This window comes from Montipora capricornis, chromosome 5 (genome assembly GCF_036669925.1).
Source record: "Montipora capricornis isolate CH-2021 chromosome 5, ASM3666992v2, whole genome shotgun sequence".
Lineage (NCBI taxonomy): Eukaryota > Metazoa > Cnidaria > Anthozoa > Scleractinia > Acroporidae > Montipora > Montipora capricornis.
Genome location: NC_090887.1, coordinates 13,260,428 through 13,277,927, shown reverse-complemented (window position 1 = coordinate 13,277,927; position 17,500 = coordinate 13,260,428). Strand labels below are relative to the sequence as shown.

The window sequence follows — 17,500 nt, the reverse complement described above, 5'->3', positions numbered from 1 at the left end:
GGAGGATGTTATCCACCTCGGCCTTGGTGGATAACACCCTCCTCGACCTGCAGAATTCTTCATATCCTACTCAGCCTCATTCAATAATTGCTAAATATTTGTTTAACCAAAAATATATATATATATATATCTTCACAACGGTGCAACCAGCCTTGCATTATTATTTTGTTCTTAGTTAAAGTACAGCGAAGGATTTACTAATTTGAAAGATTAATGCGAAGTAAAGTGCGCAAATAAAATCCATTGTTTCGCTAGTTGAAGAGAATTAACAGCGTGGAAATTAACACGACTTCCGTGACCACCTCTCACCGGGAAGAAGAGTCTAGAGCGAGGTTGAGAGAGAGTGGGGGAAAATGATTACCGGTAGGTAGTCTGTAGACTACTACGGATCTGGGACGCACTTGTCTGTCCCTCACGCGTGACATATCACGATTTCCGAAGAAAAAAAGTTCGTCCAATTCGCCCCCGAAAAGGCTACGAGTCCTGTTTTATGTAGACGTAGACTTTAAGTGTATACAGCGCCTGTTTACCTGGATTACAGTCTGTAAGTAGGGAACAAACCGAGAGTAGAACTTTGGATATCGTGAGAGCTGGGCTCCAGTTGTCTTTTAGAATATCGAGACAAATCACTCCCTGAAAAAGATTTCACAAAACTTTGTTAAAAAAGCAGTCACGCCTCGCCCCGGCGCTGAATTTGGTCATTATAAAGAGATCGCTGTTTAAGCCCTGTTTACATGAGCGAGTTTTCCTTGACAATTATCATTGCTCGTGTAGACGATGGAAAAGTTTAGCCTGTGCCCGCAATACTTGTCATTCCCTTTTAGCGCCATTTTGTGTATTTTGACAGCAATGAGCATGGGCGTGGTCCTGGGAACTAATCTCATTAATATTCCTTTCCACTTGCGTACACGAGCAAGTTTCATCGTTCAAAGTTTTTCCTTGTCAAGGAAAACTTGCTCGTCTACACTGCAAACGGCGTTTCCGCAAATGGTTGTTAAGGTTTCTGAAGAAGGCTGGTTTGGCCAGCTTAAATATAATAAAAAAAATAATTCAAAATTACCCAAGTTTTTTATCGGCTCCTGGATTTATTTCCAGTTTAGTCTTAGGTCCAGTTTGTTCTTAAGAACCGTTTATAAAAAGAAAAATTCCCTTCACATAGCGGGCGCACGAATACTTTGTAGATCTTCATACAAAACATTCCATGCGTGGTATAAGCGAAATAAGCGCAGATAGTACTGTATCCTCACTGTCTAACAAATAACAAGACGTAAAATCAAGCTATGGGAAGGAGATCCGCGGATTCTTGTGTAATTATAAGCTGGAGGTGGACAGCGAGATAAGAGGAGCTGTCAACCAACAAAATAAATCGACTCGGTTCTATTCCGTGTTCTCCAATTTAGTAAGGTAGAGGTGTTACGAAGTCTACGGAGAGTCATCGAAAATGTTACTTCAAACTATAACTTTTAGCCTTCGTAAGTATTTTGTTATTCCATCTCGCTCACGATGTACAATATGCTGGGAATATGGTTGAAGTATCCAATAACCAGATTGGTGCGAAACGGGTGTTGAAGAAATGATTTAAAATGGCGATTCCCTTTTTGGCATCATCACGTTGGAGCTAAAACCTTAAATCTGGTTATTTCACGTTAACTGTTTAGCAGCATGATTTCCCGCTTTTCGTCATTAAACAAAGAATATTTTTGTTTCACGGCTTTGTTGTTGTTCGAGATCCTCGTTTTCATATGTCATCCGATGCGCTTTGTTGCACATCTCTCATTTCAGTTGACAAGGAACAAACAGTCTTGTCAGAGAATAATTTCCAGCCAACCAAATCATTGACCTGTTGGGAAAACTAGAAAAAAAAACATATTGGCCTTTTTCGCTCCGCTCCATTTCATTAATTACCAAGACAACACCACAGACAGATAAACGTTAATTGTAGTTTAAACACTGCTGTTACAGCGGATAGGAAAACATTTTTGTTTGTGCCTGCTTTAAAATTAAGTAAAGTCATCAAACGCGGCGGTTTTAACAAAAGTTTCGTCGTTTAAGCAACGCAAACGAATAACAATTAGTGTTTATTCAGCTTTTTTTAGATTTGCATAGATAGGACGTATGTTTCCGTTTTTATGTGGTCGTAAAAAGCTGATCTATTTCAAGACGTAAGAAACCGGAGTTGTCTGACTACATTTTCCATTGGGGAAAAATGAACAAGTTTTCGGTCACTTCACAACCACAAAGACTATTAAAGATCCAACTCGTTATCTCGGAAGTTCCGACAACTGCCTTTAAGTGCGAAACTACGTTGTGAGGAGTTCATCGGTGGCGAAACGTGGTACAAGTAGCGACAGATGTATTGCATATAAGTATTGTTTGCATGATACACTATGCAATATTTCGGGCAACATGTCTCGCAATATTTTGTTACAACAAATGTTCCAAAAAATTATTATATACCATGCGACGGACATTTTTCGCATTTTTTTTCTAGCATAATTGTTAAGATATAAAGTAGCCGATTCTACTTTTCGTGACTCTTCCTGAAGAGTTTTCTTCGAAGCATCGCGTGGTGTAACATCTCTGCTAAAGTTTTTGTCGCAACTTATTTGCCACTACCAGTCAATGCAAATGCTTCTATGACCTCGTGTGGTCAGTTAGACCGAGACAAGTTGCGAAAAACGTTGCCCATTGTAACATCTGTCGGGCAACTTTCCCGGCAACGTGAAAATTTTTAACGAAAAAAAAAAACTTGCGGGACACGTTGCAAGAGACATTTCAGTTTCACCATTCTCATACCTGACTGTTTACATTGCAGTGATATATCCTCGTTCGAAAGGTGACCTGAAAGGGACCACACCCATTAGTGCTGGAAATAAAGTCCATCTAATCGTTTTTAATTCCCTCGATCTAAAAGTTCATTCTCCTAACTACTTCCGTAGATTTCTTTGTTGGCTAGTCATGAGGATTTGGTGTTGTATCAGGATCATACCCTTAAGCTGATAATAAGCTTCATTCTCAATACTTGTCTACCTGACAGTGTATTGAAATTGAGAGGTGAATTTACATACCGATCAATCCTGGAAGTAAAGGAATTCAACATTTCCATTTTCTAGTTTTAAACTCGTGATGAATTAAAGATTTTCCCTAAACACCCCTGTGTGACATAGCTCCTTTAGGTCATCAAACTTCACAGTTATTTTGCTTTTTGTTATCTTGAAAACTTGTTAAAATACTAACTTATCAAAACAAGCGGATGGCAGTCAAAACAGTTTCGCAATGGCTTGTCGGGCCCGGAACGATTTTGGTACTTTGCAGAAACGGGCCACAGGCCACAACATCGGAAACTTCCCGCGCAATTCTAGCAATGGGTTTGAGACGGGGGCCTATTCATTGAAAAATTAGCCTCCATGCTCCACTTTTAGGGCTCCGAAATTGAAACGAGAGAAATGTGAGACGAGAGAAAAACACTTCACCAATTAAGACACGCACTGACTCTCGAGACAAGTTGGTTCCTCTAATTTTAATTTTGACTTGAACCCTGGAGCCGAGAATTGGGAACGAACGAAGCAGGTTTCGCTTGGCTTACGCAGGCTTCGCACTTACCAGACAAATGGGTAGCAACTATAATGAGACCAGATGTTGTCTAGTGTAATAAAGTACTCCAAATCAACATACCTTTGGTGGTTTGAATGGATAATCGCTTGGAAAATGAATATCAAGGAAAAATACTCCGCCCTCATAAACAGATCCTGGTGGCCCAAGAATTGTAGAATTCCACTCATATAGGTTATCGCCTTTGGGGCCAGCGCTGCGGAAGGCAAAATAATGGTTGCATCTTTGTGATATTTCATTGGTTAATACAACTGACATGTCCATTGGCCCTTCACCGTGATTATTACGCGCTTCGATATATACCTCTTAGTGACCTAGTCATGTTTACGCTGCCCTTCGCTTCCTGCAAGTAATCTGTTGAATATGCAATATAATTTTTTTCGAACTTCCGATTCCGTGCATAAAACCCTTTAATGTGATCATTTAAACGAAAGCATAGGAGCATTTTTCCATTTCGGTTTATTTATAACGCTCAATGAGGTTGTTCAGTCAAAATTTTGAGCTTCTTGATAAAGGTTCTTAAGTTGATCATTTGAAATAAAAGCTTTTGTGAAGTACATAACTCTTCATGTGGTACAAAGTGATTCTTGCCTTTGATTTCAGGTCAAATTTGATTATGACGGCTAAGATGTCTTGAATATTTCAGGGCAACGTTTCCTTGTAATATACTCGACAACCGGGTGTTCCAGCCAGAGACATTCCCACGGTTATAAAAAAGGCTTCTATTTAATCCTGAATTTCCGCGACAACGCTAAAACAATTTATGATCGGATAACAACAAGACTTAAAGAGATCTCACTCCAGAATTAGGATTTAGTAAGCCGAATATAATATCAACAAAAAAAAAGAAGAAGAAGAACTTAGAATGAAAATATTGAACGTTTTACTCTGCCGTAGCCTTGACGCTTAGCAATGATGGCTGTTTTGACCGTGAACCATGTGAAGGATGCGGACTTCAGTTGATGATTTCTCTGCCATAAAATAGTTTGTTTGAATCGGTAATGGATGACAGCACTTGCCATCAAGATTAATCACTGGGTTACCGTCTGTTTACAGGGCGTAATGGTCATCCTGACACCAAAACGATTTGCAAGCCCCGGCAATTTTTTTGGTGGCGAATTGACTTCGAGTGAAAATTTCTAGTACCAAGACGATATGGCTGCTTATCTTGGCAACAAACAGCTCATAGTAAGCAGGTGTTTGCATTAATCTTGCATGAATAACGAGCAGATCCATATTCTAAATATCTATATGTTCTTGAGGATATCGGCTGCCTTAAATCGATAAACATCAGATCTCTTTAGCTTCGTTCCATACTAATACTTGTTCGCATTACAGAACGATTTTACGAAAATAGAAACAGGACCGAAAACGCCAGCACACAGGGCTTTCTAAAAATACACTAGTGCCAAAACGAATAATTAGTTTTGGCGTAAAACTTAAAGCCTTTCGTACACTTAAAAATGCAGTAGACTTCTTAAATGAGCTTATCACTTGACCGTAATTGACTCAATCCGCTTTTCTTCATAGAATATTTTTTTATATAAAAGTTATTCCTTTGATCGGCAATTTTTAGCATCTCTGGCTTCATTCGATGTCTGACTTGATCGTGGTTTTCCAAACGCCCCATGCGCGAAAACAAAAACCGCAAGTCTATTGTTTTCCAAACAAAAGAATGAAAGACCGGCGCCTTGTATTAGAAACAAATTACCTGCAGTTTGGTGGCGGCTCCAATGTGATTTCTGCTAGTTCTCTCCGGATTCTGTAAAGAAAACCCAGTAATTTGTTAATGGAAGTAAATATTGAAGAGTCCCTTGTAGCATTAGAGTCGATAGATCGAATTTTGCTCTGTTTAAAACAAACAAAGCTTACAAAGATAAGGTTGTCCATTGATATAAGATTCACAAACACCTTGAAGGCAGTGCCAGAGGAGTTGATCGAATTTTGCCTAAGTCACAGCTGTTTGTCCGAATTTGATCAAGAGAGATGACGATGGAAGACAATCGCTATAAATTAAAGCAATCATGGACTTGATCGATACGAAACTATGCTCTCACGGACTTTGGAAAGTTAACATGCAAATTACATTCAAATTGAACGTCAGCCGGATGACACGCTCACTTGTTACATTCACTGAGCGTAAACGGCTATCCATGACTGAACTGAGCCGGACTAAAGCTTGCCGTTGATTTCGCTGTGACGAGAAAGTCTGTTCTCCTCTTTAGCAGCCAACACTGGCTTGATAAATCTTTGTAGGACACTTTTCCGTCATCGTACTACCTTTTAACGGCAGTTGATAATGGCTTTGTTGAGCGGGAAGTCGCCCCTTTTGCGTTCACCTCTCTCGGTTTCAAGCCTGTTGACGATGCCGTATCATCTGACCCAGCTGAAGATCGACTTTCTTGCTCTGATGAACGACCAGACATCTGCAAAAGCTGTATTTAATATAAACGCCTCTGTGAAGTCTTCCTATTGAAAAAAAAGACAGTTAAATCAGTATTCAAGATTTGAGAACTTAATATCGCTGACAGCCAATACCCTTTGCTTCACTGGTCGGTATAAATAATCTTTGAGGGCAAACGAAACTTCATCTGCTCTTTTTGTAGTTAGCTTTACATGAGAGAAAATTTAGGGAAGATCTGAGTTGTTTCGACCCAAAATACTGTACTTGAATATCAAAGAAACTTTAAGGTACAAATATGGCGGCCCTGCAGATGTCATCTTGGCTAACTCCTTTGGTCGTTAAACGACCGATACATCTGTAAAACACAAACAACTGTTGTACCCAGACACTCACAGTAAAATGAACTGTGTATCTAGACAGATTGGGAAGTCCTTTGACCAAATAGGGACAAGAGAAAAAAGTTGCACTTCAGAGTGTAGAAAGGAATTGGAACTCGTCATGTAAGGCGTCACAAATGTCCGGCTGTGGCGAGGACGTTTAGTATTTCCGCCTGTCAACGCGACGTCATCAATTAATTAATGAAATACATGTATTGTGAAGACACCTAAATTCCACTTTGGAGGAATATCCGTTTTAAGCAAATTGCAGAGCTTGAGAACCATAGAATTTCAGTGCATAGCCGACTGCAATATCCCAGATTAAATCTATCGTTCATGCTTTTCCCATGGCATATACTGTCGGTGAGAAAACTTATAGCATTTTCGTGAAACGTCCTCAGACATTTTTGCGAGCCTGCCTAGACAGATATATTTAACATCTTAAGAGGATAGCTCCGGCATTGTATTTTGTCGGTTTAAAATAACTTTTGGCTCAGTTTGAAAACAAACCTTTTTTTATGTTTGACTGAAGTGGAAGAGGTTATGAAAAGCTATGATTTGCGATACTTCCCAGAGAACAAGTCATAACACGGTTTCTTTATTTTTTTTACCGTGTGTACAATCTTTTTCCTTTTCTTGAACCGACAAAAGATTAATTTGCACAGTAAAAACTATCTACAGACCGTTTCAATATTTAATTTAGGAGCGGACTATTTTCTCTCAAAACACCTGTAAGAAATACCTTAAAAACGCGGAATACGGGGGAAAGGCAGTGGTTTAACAAAAGAATACACTCGCCATTAAAATCAACAACTGTTGGCACATTTTTCCATCGAAGAATTTAATCAATGGAGAATTCTGTCGGATTTTTTTTTATTTGACGCTGAATATCCGTGATAAGGGAAAATTCTCATAATTTATTTTTGTTCGGTACAATGATTGATCGTGCCTGGCTAATTTATACAATAATTTTCCTTTTCGAAGCGACTGTATTTCCGCCACAGAGGTTACCTACGCAGATATACCAGTCTATCAATTGAATTCACAATTCACATGCATGCGCCCAAAGCAGTCAATTTGTGTATTGCTACCTTATTATTACAAATGACCTTTTTTCAAACGTTCGAAAAACTTATGTGGTTTCTTTTATTGGTTGAATTTGATCAACTTAACTTCTTTCGAATTTACTAAACCAAAACAAGATTACATCAATTGTCATTTGTCACATTAGACCGTTTAGACATAATAATTGCTGGAAAGTCGCCTAAACATTTCAAAGGCTTCCATTTATCCGATGGGGAGCAGTGAAGATGGCTTCCTTAGCCCGCAGATATTGTTTTCCAGTTAGAAATTGAATGATTAAAATTTTCGAGTATTCCATGAAACAGTCTTCGGATCCTTTCATGTGTTTACCTGTTGGTTTATTTATTTATTTATTTATTTGCTTGTTTTCTTTTCCATTTACTTATTTATTTATTTGATGAACAATCACAAGCCCAAAAATTAAAAATGATTTAACTGCTGGTGTTACAGAGGACAGAGTTTCACAGTCAGGCGGAAATTGACGTTGCACTCTGAAGTGTCACTGTATATAGCTTTATACAATACCATTCAAGAGTTCTGAAAGTGGGTTTCTTCAAATGCCTCCATCGCTCGGCGAAAACGATATTACAGCGACGTACGTCATCAATTTTTAATGAGCACTTCGGGGCCAAAATTTGCATACAAGCTTGAATACTTCACTGATCTTTCAGTGAAAAACGCATTTGTTGAGTACTGCCGGTCATGATTCGAAACACTACTCTTCTAATTAACAGTTCATTATCTCTGACACTCGTAAAATAAAACTCTTCTTTTAAAGCCCTCTCTTGGGATGTCTGGTGGTTTGCCAGGCGTACCATTTATTCAAGCGTACAAACTTTAATAATACTTCAAACAAAGGCAAACATTTTGTTTAGACAAGTATTGTGAAGGGTTATTAATGTCCATACCCAACTGATTGACCTACAGAATAACTTAGTCTGTCATTTGTTACATTTAGAGAGAATTTCTGTTTTCTTAACCCGAAACTTCCACGAGATAAGTTTATGAAATGTCTTATCAAGTAGACGTAAAAAATCACGGTTTGGGATTGAAATATTTTGATGTTCTGGGTTTTTGGTGGAGAGGTCTAATAGTGTTAGTTACATCGGTGCCATCAATCGTTGTGAATAACAGCTTAAATTTGTGGAATTTTTTGGTGAATGTCGTTAAACCACAAGAGAACATTTTGCGAAAACCAGTGTCACATTCGTTGCTGTTTAAAATTTGCCTCGGGCTTTAGGTATTATTTAAAAGTGTCTTTAGGACGATGAGCAGTCGTTCGTTCAGTGAAGATTGATTTGTTAATCTTTTCTCTTTCTTTTACTGGTCTTTACTAATTAAAACTCCGGAGCATTTCAGGAAAAAGCTACAACAGGAGCAATGAAATTGAACAGTCCGTGAAGGATTTTAGTTTCACTGAGGGAAATGAAGGAATTTGGATTCAATAGTCACTCTTGGGGGTTAACCGCAGTTTCGATCCAGCATCGTTTTATGTGATGTCTCTTGCTATATTCAATTCACTTATCGAGGCCGTTGTGTTTTATGGACGACAAACAAAGTGCTTGTACCTGTATATTGTATGCATCCGACAACACGTCAATCAGCACACTGTGTCAATTGTTATATTCCCTTGGGACACAATGACAGCTGTTCACCGCGACACTTGATCTCAATCAACAGCTCAAAGTAGATGAGCCCCGATTGGTCAATTCCTCTGTTGTGACGATCTCCGGAAAATTAGTGTTATGACGTAAACTATTGATAAGTTAATGACCTCTCTTTGACAGGCGGAGACAGCTCAGAATCCTTTGCGCGCCGCTGTAGCTTTCGCAGGCTTGGCAGCTGGTAAATGAGAAGCAGACCACTGAACAGACCGCGTTATCTTCAAACCGTTCAAAATCTTCGTGAGTCCTCTGTAACCTTCTGTTGTTTCTCCTAAAGTCTTCTTCAACGTCTAGCGAGTCCGTAGGTATAAATTATGTGGATATTTTAAGGACGGCTTCTTGATATTTCAACGTTAAATTTAAAGTGTTGGTGGTGATTGGGCCGACATGTTCTGTCGACCACAGCCAGTTTCCGCAAAGGGCCCGTGGACGAGGAGAAATAGTTTCCGTGACGTTGTATTCTCTAGCGGAAATGCATCTTCAACTAAAAGGGATATCACTGATAAGGACTAGATACTGCTCTGAGTCGAAAGCTTCTTTTCCTCAGAGGAAAACGGAGAGTCTCTCAAGGCCTGCACCGCACCACACGTCGCCATGAATGATGAGTGTCACTGCCCTTTTAATCAAATCGCTCATAGATTCATCACGTGTGCTGCTCATAGCACGTTCATCTTGATCTGTGAATTGGCTGTAATATTCACAAAACATCTTCATGTCATTTTCAGTACTGACTCGTGGAGGCGATACATCTTGTTCAATCTCAGTTGTCTCTTGCTGAATGTGTGAGGTATCAGATTATCTAACTCCAAACCAGTTAAGGCTGATACCAGATTTACTGATGCATCCATTTGTCCCTGTGTTTCCAGGTTCATCTAAATTATATTGCTGATGGCAGATCAGGCAACCTCATCTGATAGCGAGAGACGGACGCAAGAGACGTGTATTACAGGGAAGCGATCTGCTAAGAATAAACTAGGAAACTCGCGGCCATTGAAACACCCAAGTACCTCCGCTAAGAGGTTCGTTAATAAACGGACCGATGTAGTCAAGATGAAAAGCAATGGACGCTTAGTTCATTTCACATCGAGCAAATTAAATGTGACGAGGATCAGACCAATGGCTGAGTTCATCTCTAATTTGCATGTTAACTTTGCGGCCTTCGAATCCAGAGATATTATGCGTGGAAGCCCAATTAGACGGTCTTAATGAATAGAGAAGGGCAGAATTAATAATATCCGGGGTCAACATTTCCTAATTTCTACAAAATACAGACGGAGTGTTATCGAGTACCAAAAGCAGTGGCTATGATCGAGTCAAACATTCTCATTAGCATATACGCACTTATTTGCGATTCGCCTTTGTAATGTAACATGAAAATGATGTCATCCGAAAATTCGTTTACTTTCTTTCAGAATAGAAAGGGAGCTAGCAGAGATTGCCCTGGATCCACCTCCAAACTGCAGGTAAATTTTTAAGCCTCAAATAACACGCTGAACCGCCCGATCTCTTGTTTGGACTAAAAACAATAGAATTGCGGGTTTTGTTTCCTCAATAGCCGGCTTGTTATAAAAATTCCGTCCTCATGTTATATAGATCGACCTTCTTCGTACCAAAACAAGTCCATTTCCTCGACGAGTCAGCCCAAACGCTTTCCAAAAGCACTATCTCGTGAGAGAACAAGATGATCCAAGCTAAATTATTTATTTCAAAAAGGTAAAGCTATTAATCGGTACACGTGGGAGTTAAATGTGTAAAGGCGTATTGTTTTATTTTTTAAGTTTTTTTCCAAGGCGTGTTTCAAGTCGCTACGCATGAATAGCTATCAAACCCTTTGGCCACAAGCCAGACTTTTTCGCGACAACAGGTTCAAAACGGTGATAGATATTCAACTGGAGTGTTGTAATGGTGAACAGCAATGATGGTGAATATGTCATCGATATATTGAAGTCGAAGTAGCGAAACTTTTCACGCAATTTACTGTTGATCGTATGTAAATCGACGGATTTTCATGCCAGCTGCGAAATCTCTCGTATTAAGTTTCCTCGCTGGACTACTTCATGAAAAATACTATTTTTCCCATTTAAATTTTTATAATATTTTGATATGTCCGTACTCCCGTTGAAGGTTTCTGTTCAAGTTACCTAATACAACCTATAAGTCTATGGCGATTGATGAAACTTTCAGTTTTCGGAGTTCGTTGGACAACTTAGCTGGTTCCCCAACTCCGACATTTCCTCCAATATTTAATAGTGGTAATTTCGGCAATTACGTAACTTAAGTCTGCCTGTCGTGCTTTCCCTAGCTATCAGATTGGTAAATATCGTTAAATATGATTCTAACTGTAATATATTGAAATTACCAATATTATATTTATTCCCTCTCGATTATTCCCTCTCGATTTCTTAACTCAGTAAGGAAGAAATAATGTCACCTCCAAAATATTGTTTTAAGAGTAAAACTTTGTATCAGAGCTATCAGTTTCGTTGGATTTGCCTTCAGACGCCTTTGGAAAACTGAGATACTAAAGAGGCCGTGTCGGAAAATACATGTATCGGGTCGTGAAGTTTTGGGTTCCCAAGATATTGGATTAACATTGTTAAAACCTAGAATTTTCTAATAATGAAATGCAAATAAGTGGCCGGGTATTTTTGCAGAGTTTACCTGTGAAATTTTACTGTGAATTTCTTATCATGAAATAAGTTAACCCCTTTTTAGTTTTAAGGGAGAAAAATGTTGTGGAAGTAAAAAAGCTCAGCTGTAGCCAGTTTTCGAGCAGACAGAATCAGCTCTTGAGTTTACATCCGTCGGACGTTTTCAGGTACTCGGTAATCAGCTGGCTAAAGCAGATATTCTCCTTTGCTTTTGAAAACACACCGAAACAGTGGCAGACACCCACATCAGATTAGTAGCTGTTAAAACAAACTATATTTAGTGAATAATAAGAAGTTGGTGTCAAGCAGACTTTAAACAAAATTAATCTACGTAGAAGGAAGTTTGTTTAATTCTGATTATTTATAATTTCGCGTTACGGATTCAGTCGCGGCTACTAGAAGCAAAGTGTCAAAAACAGTGGAGGCCACAAGTTAAGAGACCCTTTTCGCAAAATGGCAGTTTTTAAGTTTCTCAGCCGTATAGACTACGATCCTTTTAAATCCGCGATCAAGCTTTGAAAGCCTGTAATTTAAAGAGTGTCTTGCTGTGATTCCTAGCTGGAACCGAACTGTTAATCAAAAACTCAACCGCTTTGTTGGGGTACTCCGAAAGACGAAAACTTTCACTAGATTAAATAATTCTCTAGCTATCTCAGATATGGTAGAAGGGTTTCTTAGGCTGAGAAGTGACCTGTGAGAATCGAATGATTGTTTTATCATTTATCGTAACCTTTAATACCAGATTGTTTTCCTCACTTATAAACGATTTTTTTTAGGCAGATTTTACTTCAGTAAATAGAAAGGGTACTTATGTAAACAAGTGGTTTTGATAACAATCATAGAGTCGTGTTTTGGAGATGGAATGAAGCAAATTGTGAACGCTGCAAGTAGTGGTCCGCCGAACAAATCATGTTAAAATTCGTGTTTAAAGAAACCGTGGATGGTACAGACCGATATAGAACTACAAAGTTTTCGCTGCATGTTTCGAGATTAAGGTTGTAACAATTTTTGATGTCCAAGAGTCGAGAAGTTTTCGTCCATTGTAAGATTCAGGGTATACAGGTAGCCGTGGAAACATATTCGTGATCCCCAGTTTGCTGTAGTCAGGTTAATTTCGAAAGAGGCACTGACATTAATTTTCGAAAAAATGTAATTTTCTCTATACTTTTTTTGTTTATTTGTTCTCTTGTATTTTTATTTTTTTTTTGGTTAAGTAGAAAAACTAATTACAAATTGCTACTCATCAAAATTGAGAACATGTAGTTCTAGTGGGAACTTGATGTATAAATGAGTAGTTGTGCTCTGTTTTGCGAAGTTGCATGGTTTTATTTCATTGTGAAGATTATTAAGAGCAGTGTCTTAAATGACGATAGGCTGATGTCCATCAGGTCTCGGTTGTTCAGTCAACAGGGAGATATTGCTATCATTTCCCAGCGGAGAGCTGCTGCCAAAGCCAATTTAGTTATCCGCTGGGTAGGAATTTATCAAGTGGACAGAGTTACCCATCTTTTAAACAGCCGATGTTGGGTGTGTTATAAAAGGTTAGAGACTTGGAGACAATATCCCCGACTCTTTGCGAACAATCTTCGTATTGGATACTTGTTGTTGGGTATCTATGAAGACCGTCTCCAAGGGAATGGATGAAAACACTATGGGCAAAATCAGGGCTTGGGAAAGTTTGCCTGTGGCTTTTCCCTCCTGTCTCCAGTGCTTGCCCTTGATTTCCGAGAATATTGGACGGTTTATTTTGCTTCTCCGAGGAGATTAGAGAATATAGCAAGGCGCACCAAACATTTCCCAACTTAACCTTGCAAAGGCCAAAGCATTTCGAGAATCATAATTGCCAAAATAACTGCAGGGAGTATAATCATGACTTATACTTTCAGCAACGCATGCTTCTGACAACGTCGCAACAAGTTTTTCAAGGATTAAGTAGCTATAGTGTGACATCTACCGTGCACCGTTAAATAGCAGCAGTTTGTGGAATCAGCAGTGAAGTCGTCGAAAACGAGACCAGTTGCAATTACACGTCCCCTAGTTTAACACCTGCCGAGCAAGTAACTCGCAATGTGAGAACTTTCGTGGCAGCAAAATTGCCTCTTAATTTAAGCTGCAAGAAATACTACCGGGTGACGATTTAAGAATGAAGTGGTCCGACGGGAATTTGAACTTTACGACCCCTCTTAGTGAACTGAAGCCTTATCTCATCAAGGCTAACCACAAGCCGGTGTTTTGTGAATGCCTGTGTCCATTTTGAATCTGCGACATTCTCGTCTTCCTGTTAGCCTTGAGAATTGATCTTTGTTCAACAACATCAAGCTTTCATTTTATCACAGCGCAGGACCGAAAGGCGGACAACTTGTACGAATGGAATTCCACGATCCTTGGCCCTCCTGGTTCTGTGTTATGACGGAGGAGTATTCTATCTTGACATCTCTTTTCCAACGGATTATCCTTTAAACCACCCAAGGTATGTGAGTGCATACATATTTCATGTGTTTAAAATTATGACGAGGAAAACGAATCCTTGATCATGCAAGGATGCCCGGGCGCAGTAGTGAAAGCACTCGCCTCCCACCAATGTTGCCCGGGTTCGATTCCCAGACTCGGCGTCATATGTGGGTTTGAGTTTGTTGGTTGTCTACTCTGCGCGCAGAGGTTTTTCTCCGGGTACTCCGGTTTCCCCTCTCCTCAAAAACCAACGTTTGATTTGATTGCGTAAATTTGTTTGAAGACTAGAGACTTAAATAACGTTTTCACAAGATGACTCGCTGCACAATTAAGGATGATTCTTTGTTGTGCGTACATTTTCTCTCACAATCGAATGTTTATAACAAAGCAACGTACTAAGTGCGTAGATACGGCTTTTTGTTTTGTGAGCGGCAAACAATCAACGAAAAGAGGTTTTTTTACATCCTTTGGAAGTGCTTCCACATAAATTTTCCGATAGTGCAAACTTTCTGTTTGAGGTGAACTAAAAAGTCGCCGGTTCTTCAGTTCCAATTGTCTGGAGTTGCATTTCAGGACGATCTTATCCAAACACTTGACCTCTGATTTAGCCGCAAAATTGCAAATAAACGTCAATTGAGTTATTTTGAATGACAGATTACTTCCTGCCTAGAGCTAATGAGTCCTTGACACTGCTGGCAATCGATGTTAGCCATATAAAGGATTGAAGAATGAAGGTAGCTATAAGAAATCGAAATTTCAGGTCACACTTGAACACTGGAAATACCGACAAAGTGTCTGGTATTCCACGACTCGTTCAAATTGTACAATCACACTGATAGTTTCAATGTGATCTGAACTGCAGAATACTCGTTCTCTATTGTGCGCTGGAAGCCGGCATCGTTGAAGAACGAGGCATATAATAATACTCGCCATTCATAAGGAAATAAGTTGCAGTTCAGCTGTTTGTTTTCCTCTTTAAATTTTCCTTTATCATTCGAAATTTGAACCATTAAAACACCGAATCTCGTTGCATCTTTCAATGGCTGTAACTTGATCAGTTGCTATTGTCAATATTAGCATTTCCGGCAAAATTTTAGACATGAGACGGTGCTAATTCAAAATCTGCTTTGTTTTTAACAATCTTCTGTTAACCATTCACAAAACATAGCTACTCCCAGTAGTTCATGCAATGAAGATTTTTTTTTTTTTTTGGTGATAACTCAGTATACTCAGAAAACATTCGAGTGCTCAACCACGCCGACAAACTTCCGATTACCTTCCGAACTAGTAATCGGAAGGTCGTAGGCTCGGCTCCTGCAAAGACTCCTTTCGGATTTTTTCCGAGTATCTCCGAGTCACAACCCAAACATTTATTTCTTCATTCTGTTGGTCTTGTTCGCAGGTATCCTTCCGCACAAGAATATACCACTGTAACATAAACAGTCAGGTTAGTTGATACGAGCCCAGCACTTGTGTGCGGTACTCACAAGATAAAATGAGCTTCACCGCTCCACGCTGACCCATGCCGCACGGGTCCACCCAAACTTTGAGATATTCGACGGCGACGTCGGCCAAAACGTCACCTCAAAATATAACTTTGCACTATCGTAAGTCTCTCGCGATTGTTCTATCTCGTTCACGTCATACAATGTGGGCGATTATCCTAGAAATAAATTAGTATGAGCGGTTTCAGAGAGCAAATATAGAATGAGAGGTTCAGCTTTGTATGCTGGCGCTGTGGGGTTTTCGACAAAACACTGACCCCCGGTCAACTAACCCCCCTACTAACCCCCCTACTGACACCCCTACTGACCCACTATAAAATCAATGGGAAAATGAATACTGCTTACTAAGCCTCAACAACCCTTTTTAAACGGCATTGTTCAACAGTATTTAAGTCTAAGCACCCGTTTTAAAAGGTTAGTTTTCGATTATTGTTGTGATGGCGATTACTTCATGTAAGCTAACCTTTTAAAATGGTTAGGGTGCTTAGACTTAAATATGTTGAACAATGCTGTTTAAAAAGGGTTGTTGAGGCTTAAGTAAGCAGTATTCATTTTCCATTGATTTTAGTAGGGGGTCAGTTGACCGGGGTCAGTGTTTTGTCGAAACCCGGCGCTGTGGCATATTTGGAGATTCACGTCGTTGTTTAATATGCAGAGTGCCGCAAAAATATGTGCTAAATGCGTGCCGCACGTGCAGCACGATTGCTTTTCCTATTTTAACCAATGATATTATTGTTTTGTGCGTTCTCGGTTACCGTAGCCCTTGTCGGTTGTTTACCATTTCCCAAACAATTTCGGTTGGAATGTAAATGGTAAGCCTATGTTGGTCTTCCCAAGCGGAAAATTTCCGGAGAAAACGGGATTTCTCGAAAGGTAGTCCAAAATTTCCAAACGGAATTGCCAAACGGAAAACGCGTTTACCATTTGCATTCCCCCTCATTTTGCCTCTCTCCAGACTCTCTCGGTAAACGTGAACGAATTTGGCAATGGTACACGCCTATCCCAACTAAATTTCCCATTCGGGAGTTTTTTGCTTACCATTTGAACAAACCTAGTACCAACCGGTTGCTGCTTGCAAATGGTAAACAACCGTCGTTTCTTAAACTCCCTGCTTGCTTCACGACCTGCTCGTGTTCCATTTCATTAGGGAGTTAAGAAACGACGACGAGGACGGCAACGACAACGCCAAAACGCAGTAATATCATTGGTTGAAAGAACCCAAATGATCGTGCTGCACGTGCGGCACGCTTTTTTGAACATTTCTCTCCTATACTCGTCAAAAAAAAAAAAACTACGTGAAATGACCAAATTTATGGTTTTGACGACAACGTGGATAACTAGGGGACGTAGTCCCCGGTGTTGTGGTCTGACCTTATCTAGACGGGGGCAATCTTTCACTTCCTAAAATAAAATTGTAAACTGTGTAATACGCTACACTCCACCCCCCCCTCCAGTGCTGGCTAAAGTCCCCCGAAACAAGTTGCTCAACTTAGTCCTGAACAAGCCCGAGGTGACGAGCACTAATAGCTTCACTCACTCCCGCACTCACTCACTCACTACGCCCACACACCTCCACCCCGACACTACAGTGAATTACAAGTCTCACTCTTTACTTCAAATCCGTCTTACCAATCCAGTCTTAGGACAACTTAGCCCATATTGAAACATTATAAACAAGATGCGAATAATTATTCGGAAATACTTAGGGTGCTTTCCACTTTAAACACATACTGAGCCGGCCAGACCGGGCATT

At 39.7% G+C, this 17,500-nt stretch overlaps 1 protein-coding gene and 1 pseudogene across 2 annotated transcripts in view; one reads left to right on the top strand and one right to left on the bottom strand.

Moving 5' to 3' along the window:
* Nucleotides 1-6,532, bottom strand: part of LOC138048823 (ubiquitin-conjugating enzyme E2 E1-like) — an 11,819-nt gene extending 5,287 nt beyond the window's left edge. Inside the window, exons 1-6 of one of the 2 annotated variants that reach the window (XM_068894941.1) lie at nucleotides 6,410-6,532; nucleotides 5,893-6,081; nucleotides 5,324-5,374; nucleotides 3,676-3,808; nucleotides 2,797-2,841; nucleotides 531-633 (exon numbers count right to left, since the gene is read on the bottom strand). In XM_068894941.1, the coding sequence (XP_068751042.1) occupies nucleotides 531-633; nucleotides 2,797-2,841; nucleotides 3,676-3,808; nucleotides 5,324-5,374; nucleotides 5,893-6,038 (478 nt within the window). In that variant the 5' untranslated portion in view covers nucleotides 6,039-6,081; nucleotides 6,410-6,532. Of the gene's footprint in view, nucleotides 1-530; nucleotides 634-2,796; nucleotides 2,842-3,675; nucleotides 3,809-5,323; nucleotides 5,375-5,892; nucleotides 6,082-6,150; nucleotides 6,347-6,409 lie in introns of those variants that run through there. The other variant, XM_068894942.1, reaches the window with a different exon arrangement.
* A 1,974-nt stretch (nucleotides 6,533-8,506) lies between these two features.
* LOC138048413 (ubiquitin-conjugating enzyme E2 E1-like) lies at nucleotides 8,507-15,698 on the top strand (annotated as a pseudogene).
* Nucleotides 15,699-17,500: the final 1,802 nt, after the last annotated feature.